At 63.8% G+C, this 20,661-nt stretch overlaps 1 protein-coding gene across 3 annotated transcripts in view; it reads left to right on the top strand.

Annotated features, from left to right (window-relative positions):
- Positions 1–20,661, top strand: part of PBX1 (PBX homeobox 1) — a 139,594-nt gene that overhangs the window by 110,640 nt on the left and 8,293 nt on the right. For 2 of the 3 annotated variants that reach the window (XM_004613738.2, XM_055122262.1), the window contains exons 3-8: positions 2,791–3,035; positions 3,438–3,628; positions 7,529–7,664; positions 8,669–8,828; positions 13,661–13,773; positions 14,413–14,502. In XM_004613738.2, coding sequence (XP_004613795.1) covers positions 2,791–3,035; positions 3,438–3,628; positions 7,529–7,664; positions 8,669–8,828; positions 13,661–13,773; positions 14,413–14,502 — 935 coding nt within the window. The remainder of the gene's footprint in view (positions 1–2,790; positions 3,036–3,437; positions 3,629–7,528; positions 7,665–8,668; positions 8,829–13,660; positions 13,774–14,412; positions 14,503–20,661) is intronic. The other variant, XM_004613739.3, reaches the window with a different exon arrangement.

A 20,661-nucleotide genomic window follows, 5' to 3' on the forward strand; every position in this document is an offset into this window, starting at 1 on the left:
TGAGCTGGGTTCTGGAACTAGGCCAGGTACAGGGGTGACAGGCTGGGTGCAGGGGTGCGGGGAGACAGGCCAGACACAAGGGTGCTGGGGAGACGGGCCAGGTGCAGGGGTGCAGGGGATCCAGGCCAGGTGCGGGGGATCCAGGCCAGATGCAGGGGTGTGGGGAGTCAGGCCAGGAGACAGGCCAGGTGCAGGGGTGCGAGGAGCCGAGCCGGGTGCAGGGGTGTATCTGGTGTCCCTAGTGGGCGCCGTCCCTCGTGGAGCCCTCTCCCGGATCACGCGCCCGTCTCCGACTGTCCTCTCTCCGCCCAGCCTTGGGTCCTGTGTCCCTGGCTGTCCATCTCTCCCAAGGCCGGTGCGGCCAAGTGGGCCAGCAGGTCCCTCCGAGCCGGCGTCCTGCAGGCCCAGCCCTGGGTGGAGGCGCAGCAGCGCCCTCTGCTGGGGCCTGGAGCAGCGGCTCCGGGGTTATTAGCAGGGAAGGTTTGGCGAGAAGAGAAATGCAGAGGGGCCCGGTGGGGTCAGGGGGACGCTGTGAGGACAGACCCCTGCATGTGGAGCCGCGCCAGGAGGGCCATAAGGAGGACGGCGCATCTCCGGAGCACACGGCATGTTCTGTACAAAGCACGGCCCGTGGGGGCTGGTTTCTCAGGCCCAGGGTCCGAGGTTGGGGATCTGGCGAGTCGGTCCCTAAGAATCACCCCCCAGGGGCCAGGGTTGGAACACAGGCCTTGTGGCGGGGAGCCCAGGTTTGGGCCTGGCACCCGTAGGGAAGTGAACCCCCACACCCACTTCCCCAGCACTCAGCAAGTAATCCCTGAGCACCACCGGGAGTGACCTCAAAAAAACCCCAAGACAGAGCTGGTGCCATAGTACAGTGGGGAGGGCCCTTGCCTTGCACAGGCCGGACTGGGTTCGATCTCCGGCATCCCATAGGGTCCCCCAAGCACCGCCAGGAGTGATTCCTGAGTGCAGAGCCAGGAGGAACCCCTGAGCATCGCTGGGTGTGACCCCAAAACCCAAAAAGTGAGAGGGTCAGAGGGGAGGGGACGGCTTCTCTCTCTCTGTTGCCCAGGTTCTGGCACCTCTGGTGGGGTTTTGTTCATCTCCACTTGAGCGTGGCGTAAAGGCTGTGGCTTGGAGGGTCCGTGCGCTGGCCGTGGTGCATGTCCCCGCATCTTTCTGCTCTGCTCCACGCTAGGCGGGGATTAGCCAATGGGAGAGCGGAATCACCACTGGGGGCGGGGACTCACAGCTGGGGGCGGGGACGATTCCGAGCCTGGCAGAGACTAACCAGTGGGAGAGCGGGATCACCATTGGGGGCGGGGACGATTCAAAGCCCAGAGGTAGAGACTAACCAATGGGAGAGAGGAATCACCACTGGGGGCAGGGACTCAGAGCTGGGGGGCAGGTATTAACCAATAGGAGAGCGGAATCACCACAGAGGGCGGGGACTCACAGCAGGGGCGGGGCTACATGGGCCTGTCTACGTCACAGCGCCTCAAACGCCAAGTGATGCTTACAGGTGCGTCTAGGCTCAGTGTGGGTGTGACGGAGATGGGCGTGGGCACCCCGGCGGGGTAGGTGCGCTGCAAGTGTGTCAACAGCCCCTCGTGGTGCGGTGAAGTGCACTGTGGGTGCATTGTGGGTGTTAAAAGCACATTCCGATGCGGTGTGGGTGTCGTTAGCACGGAAGCGGATTTGCCTGCGCTGGTGGAAATTCTCGAGAATTGCATGGAAGGTTTGCGTCCAGAGCTCGAAGATTGATCGTTTATTGGACAGGAAAGACGTACCGGTCCCGCTCCTTTCGCCTTGACTGATGACCGGGTCCTGTCCCTGCGCTGCTCCCTATCCCGTGTCTGCTCCGGTCTCCGCCACAGCTGCCCACGTGGGCAAGATCCCCGCGCCCCGTGCCCTCGCTGGACCCCCCAGCTGCGCCCCAGCAGTTCTTGTTTCCCGTTTCCTACTCTCGGCCACGGCCACCAGGGTCCCGAGCTCAGCACTTGGTCCCCTGCTGGGCGTCCAAGCCCTGCATGGGTTCTGCCCCTGTCCAGCCCCACCTGACCCGGGGTCCCGGGTGGGCCAGGGAGCACGTGATCCAGGAGGGGAAGGGGCTGAGCTGACACTCGGGGCCTCCTGTTATTAAAATGACCCGGTGCTGTGCACCTCAGCTCCTGCTGTACACTGGGACTGCGGTGTAGCTTGGTGCTGACACTGAGGTGTGTTGCACGTGGGGTGTGGATGTGTTGTAGGTGCTGCAGGCGTGTTTTAAGCGTTGGAGCTGTGTTGTCGTGTGGTGCAGGTATTATAGGTGTGGTGTAGGTGTTGTGGGTGTGTTGTAAGTGGTATCACGAGTGATGTAAGCATTGTAGGTGCGTCGTTGTGGTTGGTGTAGCTGTGGTTTAGGTGTTGTGTGTGTTGTAAATGTGGTTTCATGTGTGTTTTAGGTGTTGTAGTTGTGGGCTAGGTGTGTGGGTGTTGTAAGTATGGCATCGTGTGTGGTGTAGGTGTTGCGGGTGTGGTTTAGGTGCGGTAGGTGCGGTGTGAGTGTGGGTTCGTGGGTTCACAAGTGTGGGATGAAGGCGTTGGTGCTCATTGCCACATGCGGAAGCCATTTGTGTCACATGTCAGGGGATCCAAACTTCGTGGCTGGGGCCTCTGAAATGGGAAATGCAAGAGGAAATTCTTTTCCTGGGAAGGGGAAAAGGCGGTCAGCAGGGGGTGGATTCAGTCCCTGAGGCGTGTCCCGTGGCCTGGCGTCGCCCCAGCCCCGGTGTGTGTGTTTTCCTGCAGTGCTGAGCATCCGGGGTGCCCAGGAAGAGGAGCCCACAGACCCGCAGCTCATGCGCCTCGACAACATGCTGCTGGCCGAGGGGGTGGCAGGCCCCGAGAAGGGCGGGGGCTCGGCAGCGGCGGCCGCGGCAGCAGCAGCGTCCGGCGGAGCCGGCTCGGACAACTCGGTGGAGCACTCGGATTACCGAGCCAAGCTGTCGCAGATCCGGCAGATCTACCACACGGAGCTGGAGAAGTATGAGCAGGTGAGCGGTGGGGCGGGAAGGATGCTGCCTGGCTCCCTGCAGCCCTCCCGCTGCCCCCGGCCAGCCCAGGCCACCGGGGACAAAGGCATGTGGCAGGGGTTTTGCAGGGGGAGGAAACGCCTGTGGGACAGGACTGGTGCAAAGCAGGCCCAGGACGTGTGTGAGAGTTGGGGCGGGCCAGAGAGGTGGTGCAGTGGTTAGCACTTGCCTTGTAAACAGCTGAGCCCGGTTCGATCCCCAGAAACCCCCCACCCCCAGGGTCCTCTGGGCCCCGCCGGGAAGGATCCCTGAGCACCACCCGGTGTGGCCAAAATGGGGAAAGGAAAGACAGAAACCAGGGGGACAGCTGGAAGGGGGAGCCCTCGGGTCCCTCGGTGCCTGACCTGCTCCGCCGTCCCCCAGGCCTGCAACGAGTTCACCACCCACGTGATGAACCTGCTCCGCGAGCAGAGCCGGACCCGGCCCATCTCCCCGAAGGAGATCGAGCGGATGGTGAGCATCATCCACCGCAAGTTCAGCTCCATCCAGATGCAGCTCAAGCAGAGCACGTGCGAGGCCGTCATGATCCTGCGCTCCCGGTTCCTGGACGCGCGGTGAGTCCCCGCCCCTAGCGGCCGCACCGTGCTCCCATTGGTTAGGCCCTCACAGAGAGGCCCCGCCCCCAGTGGTGGCGCCTCTCCTCATTGGTTAGCCCTCGCCTCCAGCCTGGTGGCAGGCCCCTTCCTCGGCTGTGAGTCCCCGCCCCCAGGGGTGACGCGGCTTTCCCATTGGTTAATTCGCTCACGGGTAGTGCCCACCCCAGGGGTGACGCCCTCTCCCATTGGTTAATCCCCTCATGGACAGTCCCCATCCAAGGGGTGCCACCGCTTTCCCATTGGTTAATCACCGCCTCCAACCTTGTGGGTAGTTCCCGGCTCCACCTGAGTCCCCGTCCCCAGTAGTAACTCTGTTCTCCCATTGGCTAGTCCCTGTCTCCAGCCTTGTGGGTAGACCCCGCCACCAACTGAGTCTCCGCCCCCAATACCTTGTGGATAGTCCCGCTCCCAACTCTGAGTTCCCACCCCCAGTGGTGACTCCTCTCTCCCACTGGTTAATCCCTGCCCCAGTTTGTGGATAGTCCCCGCCCCTAGTGGTGACCTGGCTCTCCCATTGGTTAATCCCCAACCTCAACTGTGAGTCCCTCCTTCAGTGGTGACTCTGCTCCCTCATTGGTTAATCCCCGCCTCCAGCCTCCTGGATAGTCCCGCCCCTGACTGAGTCCCCGCCCCTGGTGCTGACTCTGCTCTCCCATTGGTTAATCACTACCTCCAGCCTCCTGGATAGTCCCCGCCCCCCACCGTGAGTCCCCCGCCCCCAGTGGTGACTTCACTCTCCCATTGGTTGATCCTCGTTTCCAGCCTCATGAATAGTCCCGCCCCCGATGCTGACTCCGCTCTCCCATTGGTTGATCCCGTTTCCAGCCTCATGGATAGTCCCGCCACCACCAGTGAGCCCCAATCCCATTGCTGAATGCCCACCTACCGCCTCCTCGTGTGAGCGTCAGCCCCCAGCCTCTGTGGGCCCTGGGTCCCTGGTCCCTGTCCCTCTTGGGCTGTCCAAGGACCCCATTCTGCCCGGCAGCCCTGGGAAGTGTGGAGAGGGAACAAAGTTTCCAAGCCCCGTTCCAGTGGGGGCAGCGTTGGGACCTCCGCCCCCAGCCCTCTCAGGGGCGTGTCCTTCCCGCGCTGCCCTCCCGTGAAGCCCAGGAAGCATGTCTGCAGGGTGGGGGGTGGATGTCTTAACGCGCAGCAGCTCGGGAAGGCGGGGGTGGGTTGCGTGGGCTCGGGGCACAGGAAGCACCCCCAGCCCCTCGGGACTGATGCAGTCACTGGCCACTGGGCAGTGGACCCGGGCCCAGTCCCTCTCCCTCACCGGGAGGCCGAGTGCACCGGGACCCCCCTCCAGAGCCGGTTCTCCCCCGAGGGTGCCTCCTGAGAAGCAGTGCCCATGGCCTGAGGCGGGGTGAGGGCAGGGAGCAGGGGTGAGGCTGACCCCCCCGCGGCGGCGTGTGTCTCTCTGGGGCTGCCCTGGACCACCCGCATGGCTGCGTAGTCTGTTTCTCACGAGGGGCCCCGGCGTCCTCCTCTCTCCCAGAAGGGCCGGACCATGGGGGGTGAGGGATGTTCCCTGGACTCAGAGGGCAGAGAGATCGGACAGCGGGTGGACACTGGCCGTGCCCAGCATCCCGCCTCGGGCCCCCCCGGGCCCCACCAGGAGTGACCCCAGAGCGTCACGTCCACCAGCCATCAGCCAAGGCCAGAGCCTAACGAGGCGGCGTCCGGTGTCCACGCTCGGCCCATCGTCCCCGGCACGGCCCCTGACCTCAGTGGTATGGGCAGGACTGGCCACTGCCTGCGCTGGTTCCCGCCTGGTTCCCGCTCTTGGCTCTGGGCCTGGCGGTTCCCTGGCTGCCCCCGCCCCTCCCGAATGCCCTGTGTGTGGTTCACGGGCCTGGGGGCGTCGGGGGCGTGGGGGGAGAAGGCAGGATGCAGAGCTGCGGGATGGGGGCTGCGAGGCAAGCAGGGGCCCTTGGCGCCCCCCACCCCCCCCCAAGGATGGACGCCGGCTGAGCCCTTTCCGGGGCCCAGGGTGCAGCCCGGTGGCCTCGCACTGCCTTTGATCCCCATGGCAACCCCTCGTTAGCATGCGGGAGTTGGTATTTATGTTGGCAGGAAAAAAATGAAGGGAGAAGGAGAAAGCTGGCCCCAGACTGCGAGCTGAGAAAGGAACGGCTGAGGCGCCCCCTGCCCCCCTCCCAAGGCCTTCTGGCCGGGATCCTGCACCCCATCAGGGGCTGGGTGCTGGGGGCCGCCCCCACCCCCACCCCACCCCCACCCCGCGCTGCCTCCAGCCTTCCCTGCAATTGTTCCCTCCCTCCTCTCCTCTCTCTTCTCTCTCCTCCTCCCCTCCCCCTGTGCTGCTGTGAGGGGTTGCCTGGGCCTCCGGGGCTCAGCTCACAGACCTTCGCCGTGGTGCTTACTTAGCCTGTGTCAGTCCCCTCGGTGTTTGTGAAAGGACACAGGCCCCCGTGCGTGCCAGCACAGGCCAAGACCTCACAGCCGCCCCGAAGCCAAAACTGGTGACACGCGTTTGTCTGCACCCGTTGGAGAGCAAACAGCAGTGCATGGGGGATGGGGGGAGGCCAGCGGCCAGCCTGGACCCACCTCTGGAAGCCCCTACCTAACACCCTCCTGCTGAGCTGCAAGGCTTAGCGGGGGTCCGGCCCAGCCCCTCTCAGAAGCAACGGCCCACGGGTAACATGGAACCAGCGTCCGTCTCTCATCAGTTAAAAGCCAGATGCCCGGGGCCAGAGAGATGGTGCAGGGGTTAGGGCCGTTGGCTTGCACAGGGCCGAGCCCACCAGGAGTGACCCCGCTAGGCAGAGCCAGGAGTCAGCCCCCGCGCGCCGCCAAGTGAAAATAAAACTGAAACATCAGGTGGCGGGCTGGCCCCCTGGGGTGTTGGGCAGAATGGGGGGGTCTCCCCATGCCTGGCCTCGAGCTGCCGTGCCCGGCCCAGACCCCAAGAACCTCCAGGAGGGGGCGCAGCCCCGAGCCCTGAGCCACCGCCGCCTGCAGCTGGATGACCCAGAAATCTCGGCGCGGGGTGGGGGATGGGGGGCTGGGGGGGGCGAGTGGCTCGGGCCGCTTCCTCTGGACAGCTGCGGCCGGTACCTGCATCCAGATGGTGTGCATCCGGTGAAATCAGGCCCTTCATTGTGTTAATTAATCCAGGCGGGACCCTGAAAATACAATATTTGCTGAGTTTCCCGACTCGCGGCCGGCCGGGGGGCCGCGCGTGGATGCCGAGGGCGTCGGGCGGCAGCGGGGAAGGGCGGAAGTGCCCCGAGCTCATTTTGGGGGGGTCGAACGGCATATCCAGCACCTGCCCTGGGCTCCCCCCCCGCCCCCTCTCGGGCTCCCTAAACTCCCCCTGGCCCGGGCTCTGAGGAGGCTCTGGAGCGGTTTCTCTCCCAATTAGCTCAATTAGCGCTTCCTTCCACGGGCAGAGACGCGCCCCTGGGGCCGGGCCCTCTTCCCAAACAGTGCTCCGCTCCACGCGCCCCTCTGGCCTGTAAGGAACGGCCTGACCGATGGCCTTGGGCTTCAGTGCCTGATTTAGGGGCGGGGGCAGCCCTGAGCACCGCTGACAGCCCCCACCCTGAGAATGAGAATAATGTGGAGGCTTCAGACCAGTGCCGGAACCTTCTAGAACCTTCTAGAAACAGCCTCCCTTTCTCCCCCCCACCCCCGCCATGTGTGGTCATGCCTGTATCTCCATAGCCAGTGTGACCCCCAGCCTCCCTCCCTGGGGCCCCCTCGAGAAGGCACCGCCCCGGCCCCCTTCTGCGGGGACCCCCTCCTGCCCGCCCACCCCGCACGAGGCTGAATGTCGCTTCCCTCCCCTCTGAGTGTCGCTTCCCTCCCCTCTGAGTGTCGCTTCTCTCTCCGAAGGCGGAAGAGGCGGAACTTCAACAAGCAGGCGACCGAGATCCTGAACGAGTATTTCTACTCTCACCTCAGCAACCCCTACCCCAGTGAGGAGGCCAAAGAGGAGCTAGCCAAGAAGTGCGGCATCACCGTGTCCCAGGTGAGGGCCGCGCCCCCCCCCCCCCCGTGTCCCATCCCCTGCAGAGACCACACAGACGCTGCTGGTCTGACCCTTGTGGATCAGAGCCAAGACGGCTCCATCCACCTCTCCCCGTGCCCAGCTGACCCTCGGCGGGTTGGGGGGGGGGGCAGGGGGGCCATCCCCTCCCGGCTCAGTGACCCCCCTCCTGCCCTGAGCTTTTCCTGCAAAGCCACCAAAGGTAGCGGTCCCTCCCGGCAAGGACAGCGGCCTGGGTTCCACCCTTGGCCTCCCCGGCCCTGCCAGGTGAGTCACCCCTGAGGGAAGAGCCAGGAGTCAGCCCTGAGCATCGCTGGGGTAGCCCAGAAACCACAAAAAAATAAATCAACAAATAAATAAATAAGCAGAAGAATCTAGTCCGGGCCAGACTCAGCTCTGGGAGGAGGGTCCGGGTCTCGTCTTGGGCCCCCTCCTGCTGGGTGGCTCTGTCTGCAGGGTCTGCTCGTGGTGTGATAAGAGTGGGGCCGGAGAGAGGGTGCGGGGGAAGGCACTGGCCTGTCCCCGAGGGTCCTGGGCGCCTTGTGTGGTCCCCGGAGTATGCGTCAGGCAGGAAGAGCCCCCTGGAACCTCCCCCACCTGTACTGTAGTGCTGTAGCACTGTCGTCCCATTGCTCATCGATCTGCTCGAGCGGGTGCCAGTCACGTCTCCACGGTGAGACTTGTTGTGACTGTGTTTGGCATCTCGAATACGCCATGGGGAGCTTGCCAGGCTCTGCCGTGCGGGCGGGATCCTCTCGGTAGCTGGCCGGGCTCTCCGAGAGGGGCGGAGGAATCGAACCCGGGTCGGCCACGTTGAAGGCAAACGCTCTCCCCGCTGTGCTATGGCTCCAGCCCAACCTCATCCCACTGGGGTCCGGCCCCCCACCCCGTCCCCCTGGAATCCCCCCCTGCCGTGGGCTCCGGACTCCCAGACGGCCCGGCCGAGGGGCGCTAACCGCCTTCTCCTCTCTCCCGCCCCGGCCCAGGTATCAAACTGGTTCGGGAATAAGCGAATCCGGTACAAAAAGAACATCGGCAAGTTCCAGGAGGAGGCGAACATCTACGCCGCCAAGACGGCCGTCACGGCCACCAACGTGTCCGCGCACGGCAGCCAGGCCAACTCGCCCTCCACGCCCAACTCGGCCGGTCAGTCCGCCACCCCGCCCCCCCCGAGATTTGAGGGGGTCGAGGGGGTCCAGGGAGGCTCTGTTCCCCCGTCGGGGGGACACGTCTCGCATCGCCAAGGAAACAGGCCAGTCGGGGTCGTGACCTCTGCTGAGACGCGGCGAGGCCCCGAGCGGGGCCTTTGGGTGCCCCGAGGCCGCCGTGACCTCGGCCCACTGCCGCGGGGTCGTCCCCGGGTGCCGGGACATCCCGCCCGCTGTGCCCACACTTCAGCCCGTCAGAAGTCGCCCCCCAGGCTTGCAAGCGTCTGGCTGGACTGTCGCCGCCACCACTGCCGGGGGCACGTTTATTTCCACACGTGGACGGTGCCTCGTCCTCAGTGTCCGTCAGCAGGGGGGCCCCAAACGGGGCCGAGAGGGGGGCACGTGCCTCGTGGATGTGAGATCCTGAGTTGGGTCCCTCAGGAAATGCTGGCCACAGCCCCCGGCCCTGTGACCCTTGTAAAGGTGCAGTGTGTGTATGTACACAAGTGCGTGTATGTGTATACATGTGTGTACATGAGTGTGCATGTGCACATGTGTACTTGTATGTATACGTGTGCGTGTGCTGTGTGCATGTGTATGTGTGTGCTTTGTATACGTGCGCACATGTGTGTGTGGCATGTGTGTACGTGTGTGTGCGTGTATGGTGTGTGCATGTACATGTGCACGCGTGTGTTCACGTCTTCTGTCTTCATACTCCTGTGCCTTTAGAAGCATGGGGTTTTCTGGTTTTTTGAGGGAAAGTCTGAAGGTTCCTCGTTACGTCAGTGTGGGCCCAGCTGGCAGTGACGCCCACGTCACCCATGTTGGTTTGGTCCAAGGGTGCGGCTGACTGAGAAGCTCATCAGCTTGGCCGTCAGCGGCACCTGGAAGCACGCAAGGTCACAGCAGGGTGACATGTCTCGTTCCGGGCATTCCCGGGGGTCCGTGTTACCTTGGACCCCAACACGTGCTGGTCTGTCACACCGACCCTCTTCCCACTCGTGTGGATTATTCCAGAACACGCCCGGGTGCACGGGGTGGCTGTGGCTTCCTCCCCGCGGCGGGCGCCGCCATTCCAGCTTTTGCCTGAGGGGCCGGGAGTAACTCAGCCGCCGCCTCCATCCTGTTCCCAGCAGGCACAGGCCCAGCGGATAGATTTAATCCACTTCCCCAGTGTGCAGGGAGGAGATGGTCTAGACAGGATCCAGTTCCCAGCGTGCAGAGGGTAGACGGTGTAGACACAACTGTTTCCCTTCCCCGGGAGTGAGAGGTGTAGACCAAGTCCAGCTCTGCTGTGTGCAGAGGGCGAGATAGTGTAGATAGACCCAGCGCCCGCATGCATGGTGGGGTAGTGTAGACAGACCCATGGCCGCCTGCACGTGGGACAGGCGGGTTCGGTGCAGCCGTGTCAGCCCTCACCGAGACCCCCAGCCAGGCGCTGCCCCCCTTGGCCGCTCCAGCCGTCCCGGTGGGGCTTCCCTGGGAAGTGACACCAGGAGCAGGTGCGCCCCCTGGGGGTGGGTCACTGCGTTCTGAGAAACGTTCCTGGTGGCCTGGGCGGCCCTGAGCATAAGGCAGGTGCCTGGGGCGGGGCTGAGTCCCCAGCCAGGCCGGAGTCAGAATCAACGCCTGTGTGCGTGCGGTTTCTGCAGAGGAGCCGAAGGGGGTATGCATGTGTGCACGTGTGTGTATGCGTGCACATGTGTGTGCACGTGTGTGCATGTGTTTTTGTGGACATGTGTGTGCATGTGTTTTGTGTGTGTGTGTAGTGTTTGCATGTGTGTGCATGTGTGCTATGTGTGCATGTGAGTGAATGCATGTGTGTTTGTGTGCATGTATGTGCATATTTTTGTGTGCATATGTGTGTAGTGTGTTTGTGTGTGCATGTGTGAATGCATGCATCTGTGTGCATGCATTTATGTATGAATGTGTGTATACATACATGTGTGTGTGGTCTGTGTGCACATGTGTGTGCACATGTGTGTGTGTTCACGCGATCACGTGGAACTTTAAAACAGCATTTTCAAGGGGAAGTGCCAGCGCGGTCTGTCCACTCACCTTCCGCCCCACCCCAGGCCTGTGGCTGGGTCCCATGACGAGCGGCCTCACGTGTCACCAGCAATTGCTGGGCCCGAGGCAGCGGGTTTCCAGCAAGTGACTGTGACGTGGCTGTGCCCTGTTCCTGGGCAAGCCTGGGGCTTGTCCTCCTGGCACGTGCCCTCACGCCAGACCCTCGGGTTCCTCCTGCGGTGTCTCCGCGGGGGCTCTCGTGGGGCGGGACCCCCAGGGTTGCAGGCACCCTCCCGGCCGGGCCCCGCCCCGTCTGCTCTCCGGCACCGAAAGTTACTGGTGGTTTCCCACCAGCAGGACGGGTCGGCCCCCCAGCAGGCTCCCCACGACTCAGGACCCCCGGGAGGACCTGGGGGTCACCGTCTGCGGGCACCTTCCCGGGAGACCGGCCAGGCAGACTCGAGAGGGGCTCCGGGCTCAGACGGGGGAGCCGGGTCCAGCGGCGTCCAGAGCCGAGGGTGACCGGCACCCACCTCGGCGTCACTCGGGCCGTTGCTTCTCCCCGCGGCCCGCAAACCGAGTCGGGCCTACGCGCGGGAGGATGGCCTTAGGAGCACGGTCCACGCCGAGAGCGCACCCAAGCAAACGCCTTCGGGTTTGGGCCCTGGGTCCCCCCCCACCGCCGCTCGCCTCCCGGCCCAGCTGAGCACAGGCCCTAGTGCCAGGGGCCACTCGCTTCCTCCCCAAGCTACATCCAGCGCCCCCTGAGCTGGCCAGGGCTTCCCGTCTGGTTGGGGTGCTCCTAAACAGTGCTCAGGGAGAGTCCCAGGTGATGCTCAGACAATGCGACTTTTGACTGACCACACGGGCCCTACTGGTGCTGTGGCTGCCCTCGGTCATTCCCAGGCAGTTGGGGGGCGGGGCTGGCCCTGGCAGTGCTCGGGCAGGGCAGGGGTACCCGGATCAGTGTCAGGTCCGATGCCGTGAGCACTGCCTTGTCCCCCGGGCCCGGCCAGCGCCTCCTGCCCGTCAAGCTGCCGCTCCCCTGCCCCCCCCCCAGGACCGGGAAGGGTCCTTTGCTTCTGGACCTCCGGCCAGGCCCCCGGCCGTACCCCTGGCCTGGCCACGCCTTCCCACAGCCCAGGGACGCCAACGGAGACGGAAAACGCCAAAGTGGCTCCGGGCAGGCTCCCCGCGGCCCTGCTGCTGCCTTAGCGGTCATTGATATGCGCACACAGCTCCACACGCATCACGCACGCTCCAGACATATTTACGGTGCGTCTGTGCACATGGGTTCAAAATACATGAATAACAGCGTCCGTGTCCCCGGCGCCGTCTGCTCCCAGGCCTGTCGCAGGTCGGTCGGGACCGGGGTGGGTGGGGGTGGGTTCCCGGGGCTGCTGCCCCCGTGTGTGTGGGGAACAGCCGCCTGGATCTGCAGCAGGCCCCCGGCGGGGAGAGGGGGAGATGCCGGGCCTCAGGAGCGCCACCTCGGGGTGTGGGCACTTCCTGTCCCCCGTGCCCCTGCCCGCCCGCCCGCCCGCGCCCTCCTGTGTGTTGATTAAGCTCCAAGCTGGCCTGGGTCGAACCCTCGCCCTGCGGGTTGGGTTGAAAGAGCGAGATGCTGGGGGCCAGAGCAATAGCACAGCAGGGAGGGCGTTGGCCTGGCACACGGCCGACCTGGGTTCCGGGTTCAATCCCCGGCATCCCATAAGGTCCCCCCCAAGCACTGCCAGGAGTGATTCCTGAGTGCAGAGCCAGGGGTCAGCCCTGAGCATCGCCGGGTGGGACCCAAAAAGCAAAACAAAAAACGAAGGAGAAAGAGCGAGCGAGGTGCCTTCTAAGGCAGGAAGCCCCCCGCCCCACCCCCAGCCTGGCATTCAAAGGCAGGTTTGAAAGGTGGCACGGGGGGTCTCGGTGCCCCCCAGGACAGGGCGTGAGCATCCAGTGAGGTAGCCGCCAGCAAACAGTTTTGGAGCCCGTGAACGCCCCGGGACGGTGGAGCAGGGGGCAGCCCGCAGAGAGCACGGGGGTCTCACTCCGGGGCACCCGCTTTTTTTTTTGGAGGAGGGGGGTAGTGGCGAGGGCGCAGGCAAGGGTGAGTGTGAGGCGGGGCGGGCGGCTCCCAGCTAGCGCAGGCTGACCTGGGCCCCTGAGTCCACTCTCCAGCCTCACCCCTTCCCCACTGCTGTGCTTCTCTCTGCGCCCTCAGCTGCACGATGCCTGGGGGTGGGGCGGCCCCCTGCCCCCCTCACCCCGCCCCCTCTATTGGGGGGTGCCCTGCAGGCCAGCCACCCGCAGGAGGGAGGCGGCTTCGAGTCCCTGCCGGCCGGAGCCATCCCATCGCTAACCACTCTGCTTCCTTGCCCACCGCCCTCCCATGTCCCGCGCATGTCCTGTCCTCCCTCTGCAGCAGGGAAAGAGTCGGTCACTCACACAAGTCCCGGGTCCTCGAGGCCCTCCCGGCGACGCCGGCCTCTGGAACCGGCCACGCTTGGGCCTCCGCATGCAGCAGCCAAGGAGCCCCGGCCCAGCCCGGCCTACAAGGCTGCCGGCCCCAGACCTCGGGGTGCCGAGACCCGCTCCTGGGGGCCCCCCATGCGCCCCACACAGGGCAGGGGGGGGAAGGAAGCGGCTTCACTAACCCCGCGGGGCCCTCGCGCTACTAACCGGACCCCGGGCAGGCTCTGTGCTGACGCCGGGGGCCCCGGGGGTCCGCTCTGCATGGCCTTCTCCGTCTCGGCTGCCTGTGGGGGCGGGCCCCCCTCTATCTGCCTCTCGCTCTCTCTCTGACTCAGCCCCTCACTCTTTCCTTTCCAGGTTCTTCCAGCTCTTTTAACATGTCCAACTCTGGAGACTTGTTCATGAGCGTGCAGTCCCTCAATGGGGACTCGTACCAGGGTGCCCAGGTTGGAACCAACGTACAATCGCAGGTAGGGCCCGGCCGCCGAGCTGCCCGGGGGACCGCGCGGGCGAGGGCAAGAGCCAGGGCCAGCAAGAGAGAGAGAGAGTGAGAGCGAGAGAGAGCTGGGAAGACCCTCCCGGCCGCCCCGCGGAGACCCAGCCGCCCCCCCAGGGTGAAAAGACGCATTCAGCTCGGGCAGACGGGGTAGAGGTGAGGCGAGCGGGGCAGGGAGGCAGGGTTCAGCCTCCCTCGGCGCCCCCGTCCTGCCTACCGGCCCCCTGGCTTGCTCTTGAGCCCCCGGACCAGAGCAGCGTGAAGCCTTCGGTGGGCAGGTGGCCGGGATCTGCTGGGGGGTCCGTCAGCGCCCCCCCGCCCCGTGCCTGGCTGGGCGTCAGGACACGCCTCTCCGGCTGGGGGTACGGGATCCGGACCCCCGGGGGAAGCAGACTGCATCTCCACCCCCACCGCCCTCCTGGTACCTCGGAGACCCCCTCTGTCCCCCATGGAGCTCGGGGCGGAATCCGAGGAGCGGGGGGAGGGGGGCGGGGACTTGTCCTCGTCTGTCCGTCTGTCCGTCCAGCCCTGCCCGGACGTGGCGCGGGGCAGAGTGACACCGGCCGGCGGGGTCCGACCCGCGCCCGGCTGACCCCTCTCTCCTCGCCCGCAGGTGGATACTCTTCGCCATGTTATCAGCCAGACAGGAGGCTACAGTGACGGACTCGCCGCCAGCCAGATGTACAGCCCACAGGGCCTCAGTGTAAGACCCCCACGCTCCCCCCCCCATGGCCACACGCCTCAGGGCGGCAGGGACGGGACGTGTCTCCCCAGCCCTGATGGCAGCCAAGGTCCAGGGTGCACGTGCACAATGGTCACAGTAACACACATGTCACAAACACACGTGTACACACAAGCACATACACAGTATGCTCATAAACACATGTACAATGTACACAGGACGCAGTCACACAAATACACGTACACACTAACATGTGTACACTGTATACTCCTAGACACAAACATGTGAACGGTGCACGCATAGACACATGTGTACAAACACATGTACACAGTATGCTTATAGATATGCAAATGCACATATACACAAACATGTGTGCACAATACTCATACAGAACACATGTACACACAAACGTGTGTGCAAAGTATGCTCCTTGACACAGAGATGTGTACACAGTACACTCAGACAAATGTGTACACACAAACACATATATCACAGTACACTTACAGATACACAAACACATGTACACACACAAACACATGTGTACAGTACGCTCCTAGGCACACAAACACAATACATTCAGACACACATACACGAACACACAAGTACACCCAGACACACACATATGCACACTCACACATATGCATGCATTCACACCTATGCACACAGTCACACACACAAACTCGTACACATTTGACACATTTCCACATACACACGGACACATTCACAAACAGCATTCATACACAGACTCACATATGCAGACACACACAGACACCACAGCTCCCCCCCCCACACACACACACACACACACGCACACGCACATGCACACACACACAGCCCCCTCTCCTCAGCCGTTGGGGCCCAGTGGGTTCTCGGAGCCGGCGCGAGCGGCTGGGGTGCCGGGGGGCTCTGCCCGCCCACCCCGTGCCGGGGTCTCCGCCAGTGGCTCCCGACGAGCATGAAAATTCATAGCGACAAGCCGTGTCGCGCGGAGCCAAATCAATCGGACAGACGCGGGGGAGCCGGTGCGGATTTGGGACAAGAAGCCGACTCGATTTCTCAGATCAATCGTTGGCTCTCAGCTGTGCTGACAGCCTGCGGGGGCTGGGGGGAGCTGTGGCTGGTGGGGGGGCTGTGTCGGGGCCCCCGTGCCCTCGCCCCCGGGCGCTGGGTGCGGGTTGGTTCTCGCTCGTCTCTGGAGCGGGGCCGGCTCGGGATGCTGGTGCGCAGGGGTGCAGCGGGGGAGTGCAGGACGTCTCGGGGGGGCGGCGGCACAGAGGAGGTGCTCGGCTGCGGGGGTGCTTGGCCCCATCCAGAAGCCCCGAACCAGGCGGCCCCCAAACACACGACTGCCAAGCCCGTCTCCCGGCAGCTCCCAAGGCACGGCCGGCCTTGGAGCCTCCGAATTCCCGGGACCCACGGGGCGCTTCGAAGTCATCTGACCACCGGGGCCTCTCCCGGGAGGGTCTAGAGAGGGACCCAGCTGGGTCGCGGGTTCGCCCCGCTGTGCAGGTAGCAGCGTCGGTCCACGCTTCTGGGCGTCCCATGGAGACGGCCGGAGAGCATCTCCCGGCGAGGGCTTAGCCCCTGGGTCTGCACGGAGGGACTAGCTGGCGACCGGGGGGGAGGGGGGCAGAAGCGGGGGCTGCATCCGGCCCTGTGCCCCCTCAGGAGAGCCCAGCCACGCTGGCCGCCCCCGGGACCCTGGGCTGTCCCGTTCAATCCCTCTGACCCGACGCCAGAGTCCGGGCTTGAAAAGGATGCCTTGCGCTGGGCTCCGGCTTCTCGGGAAGGTCCCTCCCCCCCCCCATAAACTGTGTTTCCTTTCTTCCGGGGTCTTTAATATGCAGGGCGAATGGGCTTTCAGCTGTGCCACCTGCTAGGAGCCAGCCTGTCACGAGGGATGTATTTTTAGCTGGTGGCGGCGTTAGTGCCAGAGGAGGGGGGGAGAGAGAGAGAGAGCGAGGGAGAGAGAGAGAGAGAGGGAGAGAGGGAGAGAGGGAGGGGGAGGGAGAGAGAGAGGGAGGGAGAGAGAGGGGGGGAGAAGGGAGGGAGAGAGGGAGAGATAGAGAACGTGTGTGCGTGTGTTTGCATGTGTATGTGTGTGTGTGTGTGCATGTGCGTGCATGTATGTGTGTGTGCATGTGTGCATGTGCATGCATGTGTGTATGTGTGTGCATGTGCATTGTGTGCATGTGTGTGCGCATGTGTGCGTGTGTGTACATGTGCGTGCATATGTGTGCATGTGCGTGTGCATGTGTGTGCGTGCGTGTGTGCGTGTGCATGTGTGTTTGCGTGCGTGTGTGCATGGGTGTGCGTGCGTGTGTGCGTGCATGTGTGCATGTGTGTGCGTGGGTGTGTATGTGCATGTGTGTGTATGTGCGTGTGTGTGTGTGTGTGTGTGTGTGTACAGGGCTCTGGCTGCCAAGGGAAGCAAGAACTGGAGCAGGGAGGCAGGAGGTGTAAAGACAGAGGGAGAGAAATGAAAGATTGCGCCAAGAAATAAAAGCCAACAACGCCGCCCCAGGCCGCGCCACTTCCAGGGCTTCCCTCCCCCGCCCGCCGCCCCCCTGCCGGCCACTCGTCCCCCTAACTGTCTGGTTCGGCCCCCGCCAAGGTCGGCCGGCACGCGGGGTGCCACGGGCCGGCGCCCCTTGCCCTGCGGGCAGCTGTCTGGACCCCCACCCCCACTCCATACCTCACGGCTGCTGGACGCGGGGAAGCAGCGGCCACTCGCCACAGGGACCCGCCGCACCCCTGCGCACCAGCGTCTCGTGTTAGGGGCATCCAGGCGGGAGAGCCGGGGGCGGGTGGGAGACAGGTCTGGGCACCGCGTTAACAGGGGTCGGTCCCCACCATACGTTTCTGCACGTGTAGGGGACCCCGGGGGTGGGGGAACAGCCGTGCCCCGAGGCTTCCCCACCCAGCTTCTGGAAGGTTCCGAGAAGGGGGAGGGGCGCCCCTGTCCATACGCCTCCCATCACAGCCTCCCGAGAGCTCCTCAGCTGGACCCCAGGGCTGAGCTGCCTTCCCGGCCCCTGCCCCACCCAACTCCTCCCCTGGCAGCCTGCCGGGGTCTGGGCGGGCCCCTTCCCCAAAGCCTTGCGCCCTGCTCAGCCTCTGGGTGCCCAGGGCCTGTCCCCGAGGGGAGGAAGGACGGGAAGCGTCGTTTGCTCGTTTTGCTTTGTTTGGGGGACCCACTCCGCGAGCTCGGGGCTCCCCGCCCGCCCTGTGCTCAGGGGCCCCTAGGGGCTGCCAGGGATCGAATCCGAGTCAGCCCCCCCACCCCAGAGGCCAGTGCCCTCTCTCTGCCGTGCTCGGCAGGACTGAGGAACAACCCGCAACTGCAGCAGCCGAGGTGAGAGCACAGCTGAGATGCACACGTGGCTGGAGAACCCCAGGAACTGGCCCACGCGCCACGATTCGAACCAGTAACATGGGGCCGGAGCGGCAGCTCGGGTGGTACCCAGCGGGCCGGGAGTGGGGGCTGCTTCTGCACGTTCTCGTTTGCCTGGTGATGCTCAGGGGGCTCCTCCTGGCTCTGCACTCAGGAATCACGCCTGGCGGTGCTTGGGGGACCCTATGGGATGCTGGGAATCAAACCCGGGTCAGCCGCGTGCCAGGCCAACGCCCTCCCCGCTGTGCTGTCGCGCTCCAGCCCCCGTTCTCTTGACTTCTTACGACCTCTCTTAGGCCAGGGGTGTCAGGCCGCCGTCCACTTGACCCCTCCTGGCCCGCAGGTGTAGACGGTTGAACAGCCTGGGCCGCCTGCAGCTCTGCCGCCACTCGTTCCATTCTGGAACCTTCTAACATGGTTTCCAGCAGCTTCCTTCACCCTTTGCCCCTCCTCTGGGTCGTGGGGGGCTCCGGAGCAAGCTTGAGTGACGTCACACAGGCATCCGCCCGCTTATTCACACGCCCTGGCGCTTGGGTCTCCTGCTTCGTTCACTCTGGCCCGTCCATTCATTTCTTCCCCCTCCCGCTCCCTTCCGGATTCATTTCTTCGCTGCCCCAGCCGGCTGTCCCCGCAGTGCCCCTTACTCCTGGGTTCTCGCCGGTGAGCTCAGGCCAGGAGACTTTGAGAAGCTGGCGCCGGTGCCAGGGTGGTTCTCCCCTTGCCTGGCACATGGCCAGCCGTTCCTGGTTCAATCCTGGGCATCCCCTAGGGTCCTTGGACCCCTCCAGGAGCGATCCCCGAGCGCAGAGCCAGGAGGAAGCCCTCCCTGAGCACCCGCCAGGTGTGGCCAAGAATGAATAAAAATATCCCGTGTCTGGGCTGGAGCCATAGCACAGCGGGGGAGGGCGTTGACCTGGCACGCGGCCGACCCGGGTTCGATTCCCAGCATCCCATAGGGTCCCCTGAGCACTGCCAGGGGTGATTCCTGAGTGCATGAGCCAGGAGTGACCCCTGTGCATCGCCGGGTGGGACCCAAAAAGAAAAAAAAGAAAAAAGAAAAAAAACGAGCTAGAGCAAGAGTACTAGAGCAGGGAGGGCGTTTGCCCTGCACACGGCTGACCCGGGTTCAATTCCCAGCATCCCATAGGGTCCCCCCGACCTGGGTTCGATTCCCAGCATCCCATAGGGTCCCCCGACCCGGGTTCGATTCCCAGCATCCCATAGGGTCCCCCAACCCAGGTTCAATTCCCAGCATCCCATAGGGTCCCCCGACCCGGGTTCGATTCCCAGCATCCCATAGGGTCCCTTAAGCACCGCCAGGAGTGATTCCCTGAGTGCAGAGCCAGGGTCAGCCCTGAGCATCGCCAGGTGGGACCAAAAAGCAAGGGGGAAAAAAAAATACCACCTTTCTCGTGCCTCTGAGCCAGTTTTCCCCGTCACCCGCCGATGCTGACGGTGCGTGAGCCCCTGCCGTGCCTTGGACCTAGATCTCATGCCAGGGGGGAGCGGCTAGTTTGAAAGTCTGTGTCCAGGCCCAAAAGCTGATCACACGCGACTCTGTGTGCAGACGCCGTGCTCAGCCAGGCCAGGGCCTTTCCCGCCTCGGGGGCTGTCTCGCACCCAGTGCATCCGCGCCCGTTTCTGTGTGGGCGGGGACAGTTCCAAGCCATGGAACCTAGCATTTTGTGGCCTACTCATTTGACTAAAAATATATGATGAATATTTTCCATATCATTAACCATTCTCCTCCGACGCTGCCCGGTCACGACACCCACAGCCGGTGCGCGCGGAAAGGCCGTAATTTACTCAATCAGTATCCGCGCGCGGCATTTGAACTTGTTTTTCTTGGAGGGGCTGTTGTTTGGACTATTATTAGCGGCAGGGTGGTAAGCAGGAGTCCTCTGCCTCCTGTCTGTTATTTCCCGGCACAAACAGCGCCGGGAGCCCTGGCGGCTGGAGCCAGGGAGGGGCCTGGAGCCCCGGGATCGATTCCCGACACCCCAGATTCCACCCAGGGGGGCACTGGGCACCGGGCGCTTCCCCCGGCACCCCGAGATGCGACTCCGAAAGCAAAGTCACGCCCAAGGGTCAGGACGGGCCTGACACAGCCTTCATGGCATGACTGCCCGCCTCTCCCCCGCCCTGCAGTTCCCTCACTCAGCATCGGGAGCCTTGGCCCCCGCCTGCCCCACCACTGCGCCTTAATCAGACAGAAAACGGCACCTCGGGACCTGGTTTTTGTTTCCACTGTGGTCCTCAGAGCACTGGGTTTTTTTCATGCGTGCATGTCAGTTGAGGGAATTCTTGAAAAGCACGTCTCTGCCTGGTTTCCTTCCCTCCTTCCCTCCTTCATTCCCTCCTTCCTTCCTTCCTTCCTTCCCTCCTTCCCTCCTTTCATCCCTCCTTCTCTCCCTCCTTCCTTCCCTCCTTCCCTCCTTTCATCCCTCCTTCCTTCTCTCCTTCCCTCCTTCCTTCCTTTCTTCCTTCCTTCCTTTCTTCTCTCCTTCCTTCCCTCCTCCTTCTTTCCCCCCTCCCTTTTTCCTTTCTTCCCTCCCTCCCTCCTTCCCTCCTTCTCCTTCCTCCCTCCCTCCCTCCCTCCCTCCCTTCCTTCCTTCCTTCCTTCCTTCCTTCTTTCCCCCCTCCCTTTTTCCTTTCTTCCCTCCCTCCCTTCCTTCCTTCCTTCTTTCCCTCCCTCCCTTTTTCCTTTCTTCCCTCCCTCCCTCCTTCTCCTTCCCTTCTTCCTTCCTTCTCTCTCCCTTCTCTCTCCTTCCTTCCTTCCCTCCTTC

This window comes from Sorex araneus, chromosome X (assembly GCF_027595985.1).
Source record: "Sorex araneus isolate mSorAra2 chromosome X, mSorAra2.pri, whole genome shotgun sequence".
In the NCBI taxonomy this organism is placed as follows: Eukaryota; Metazoa; Chordata; class Mammalia; order Eulipotyphla; family Soricidae; genus Sorex; species Sorex araneus.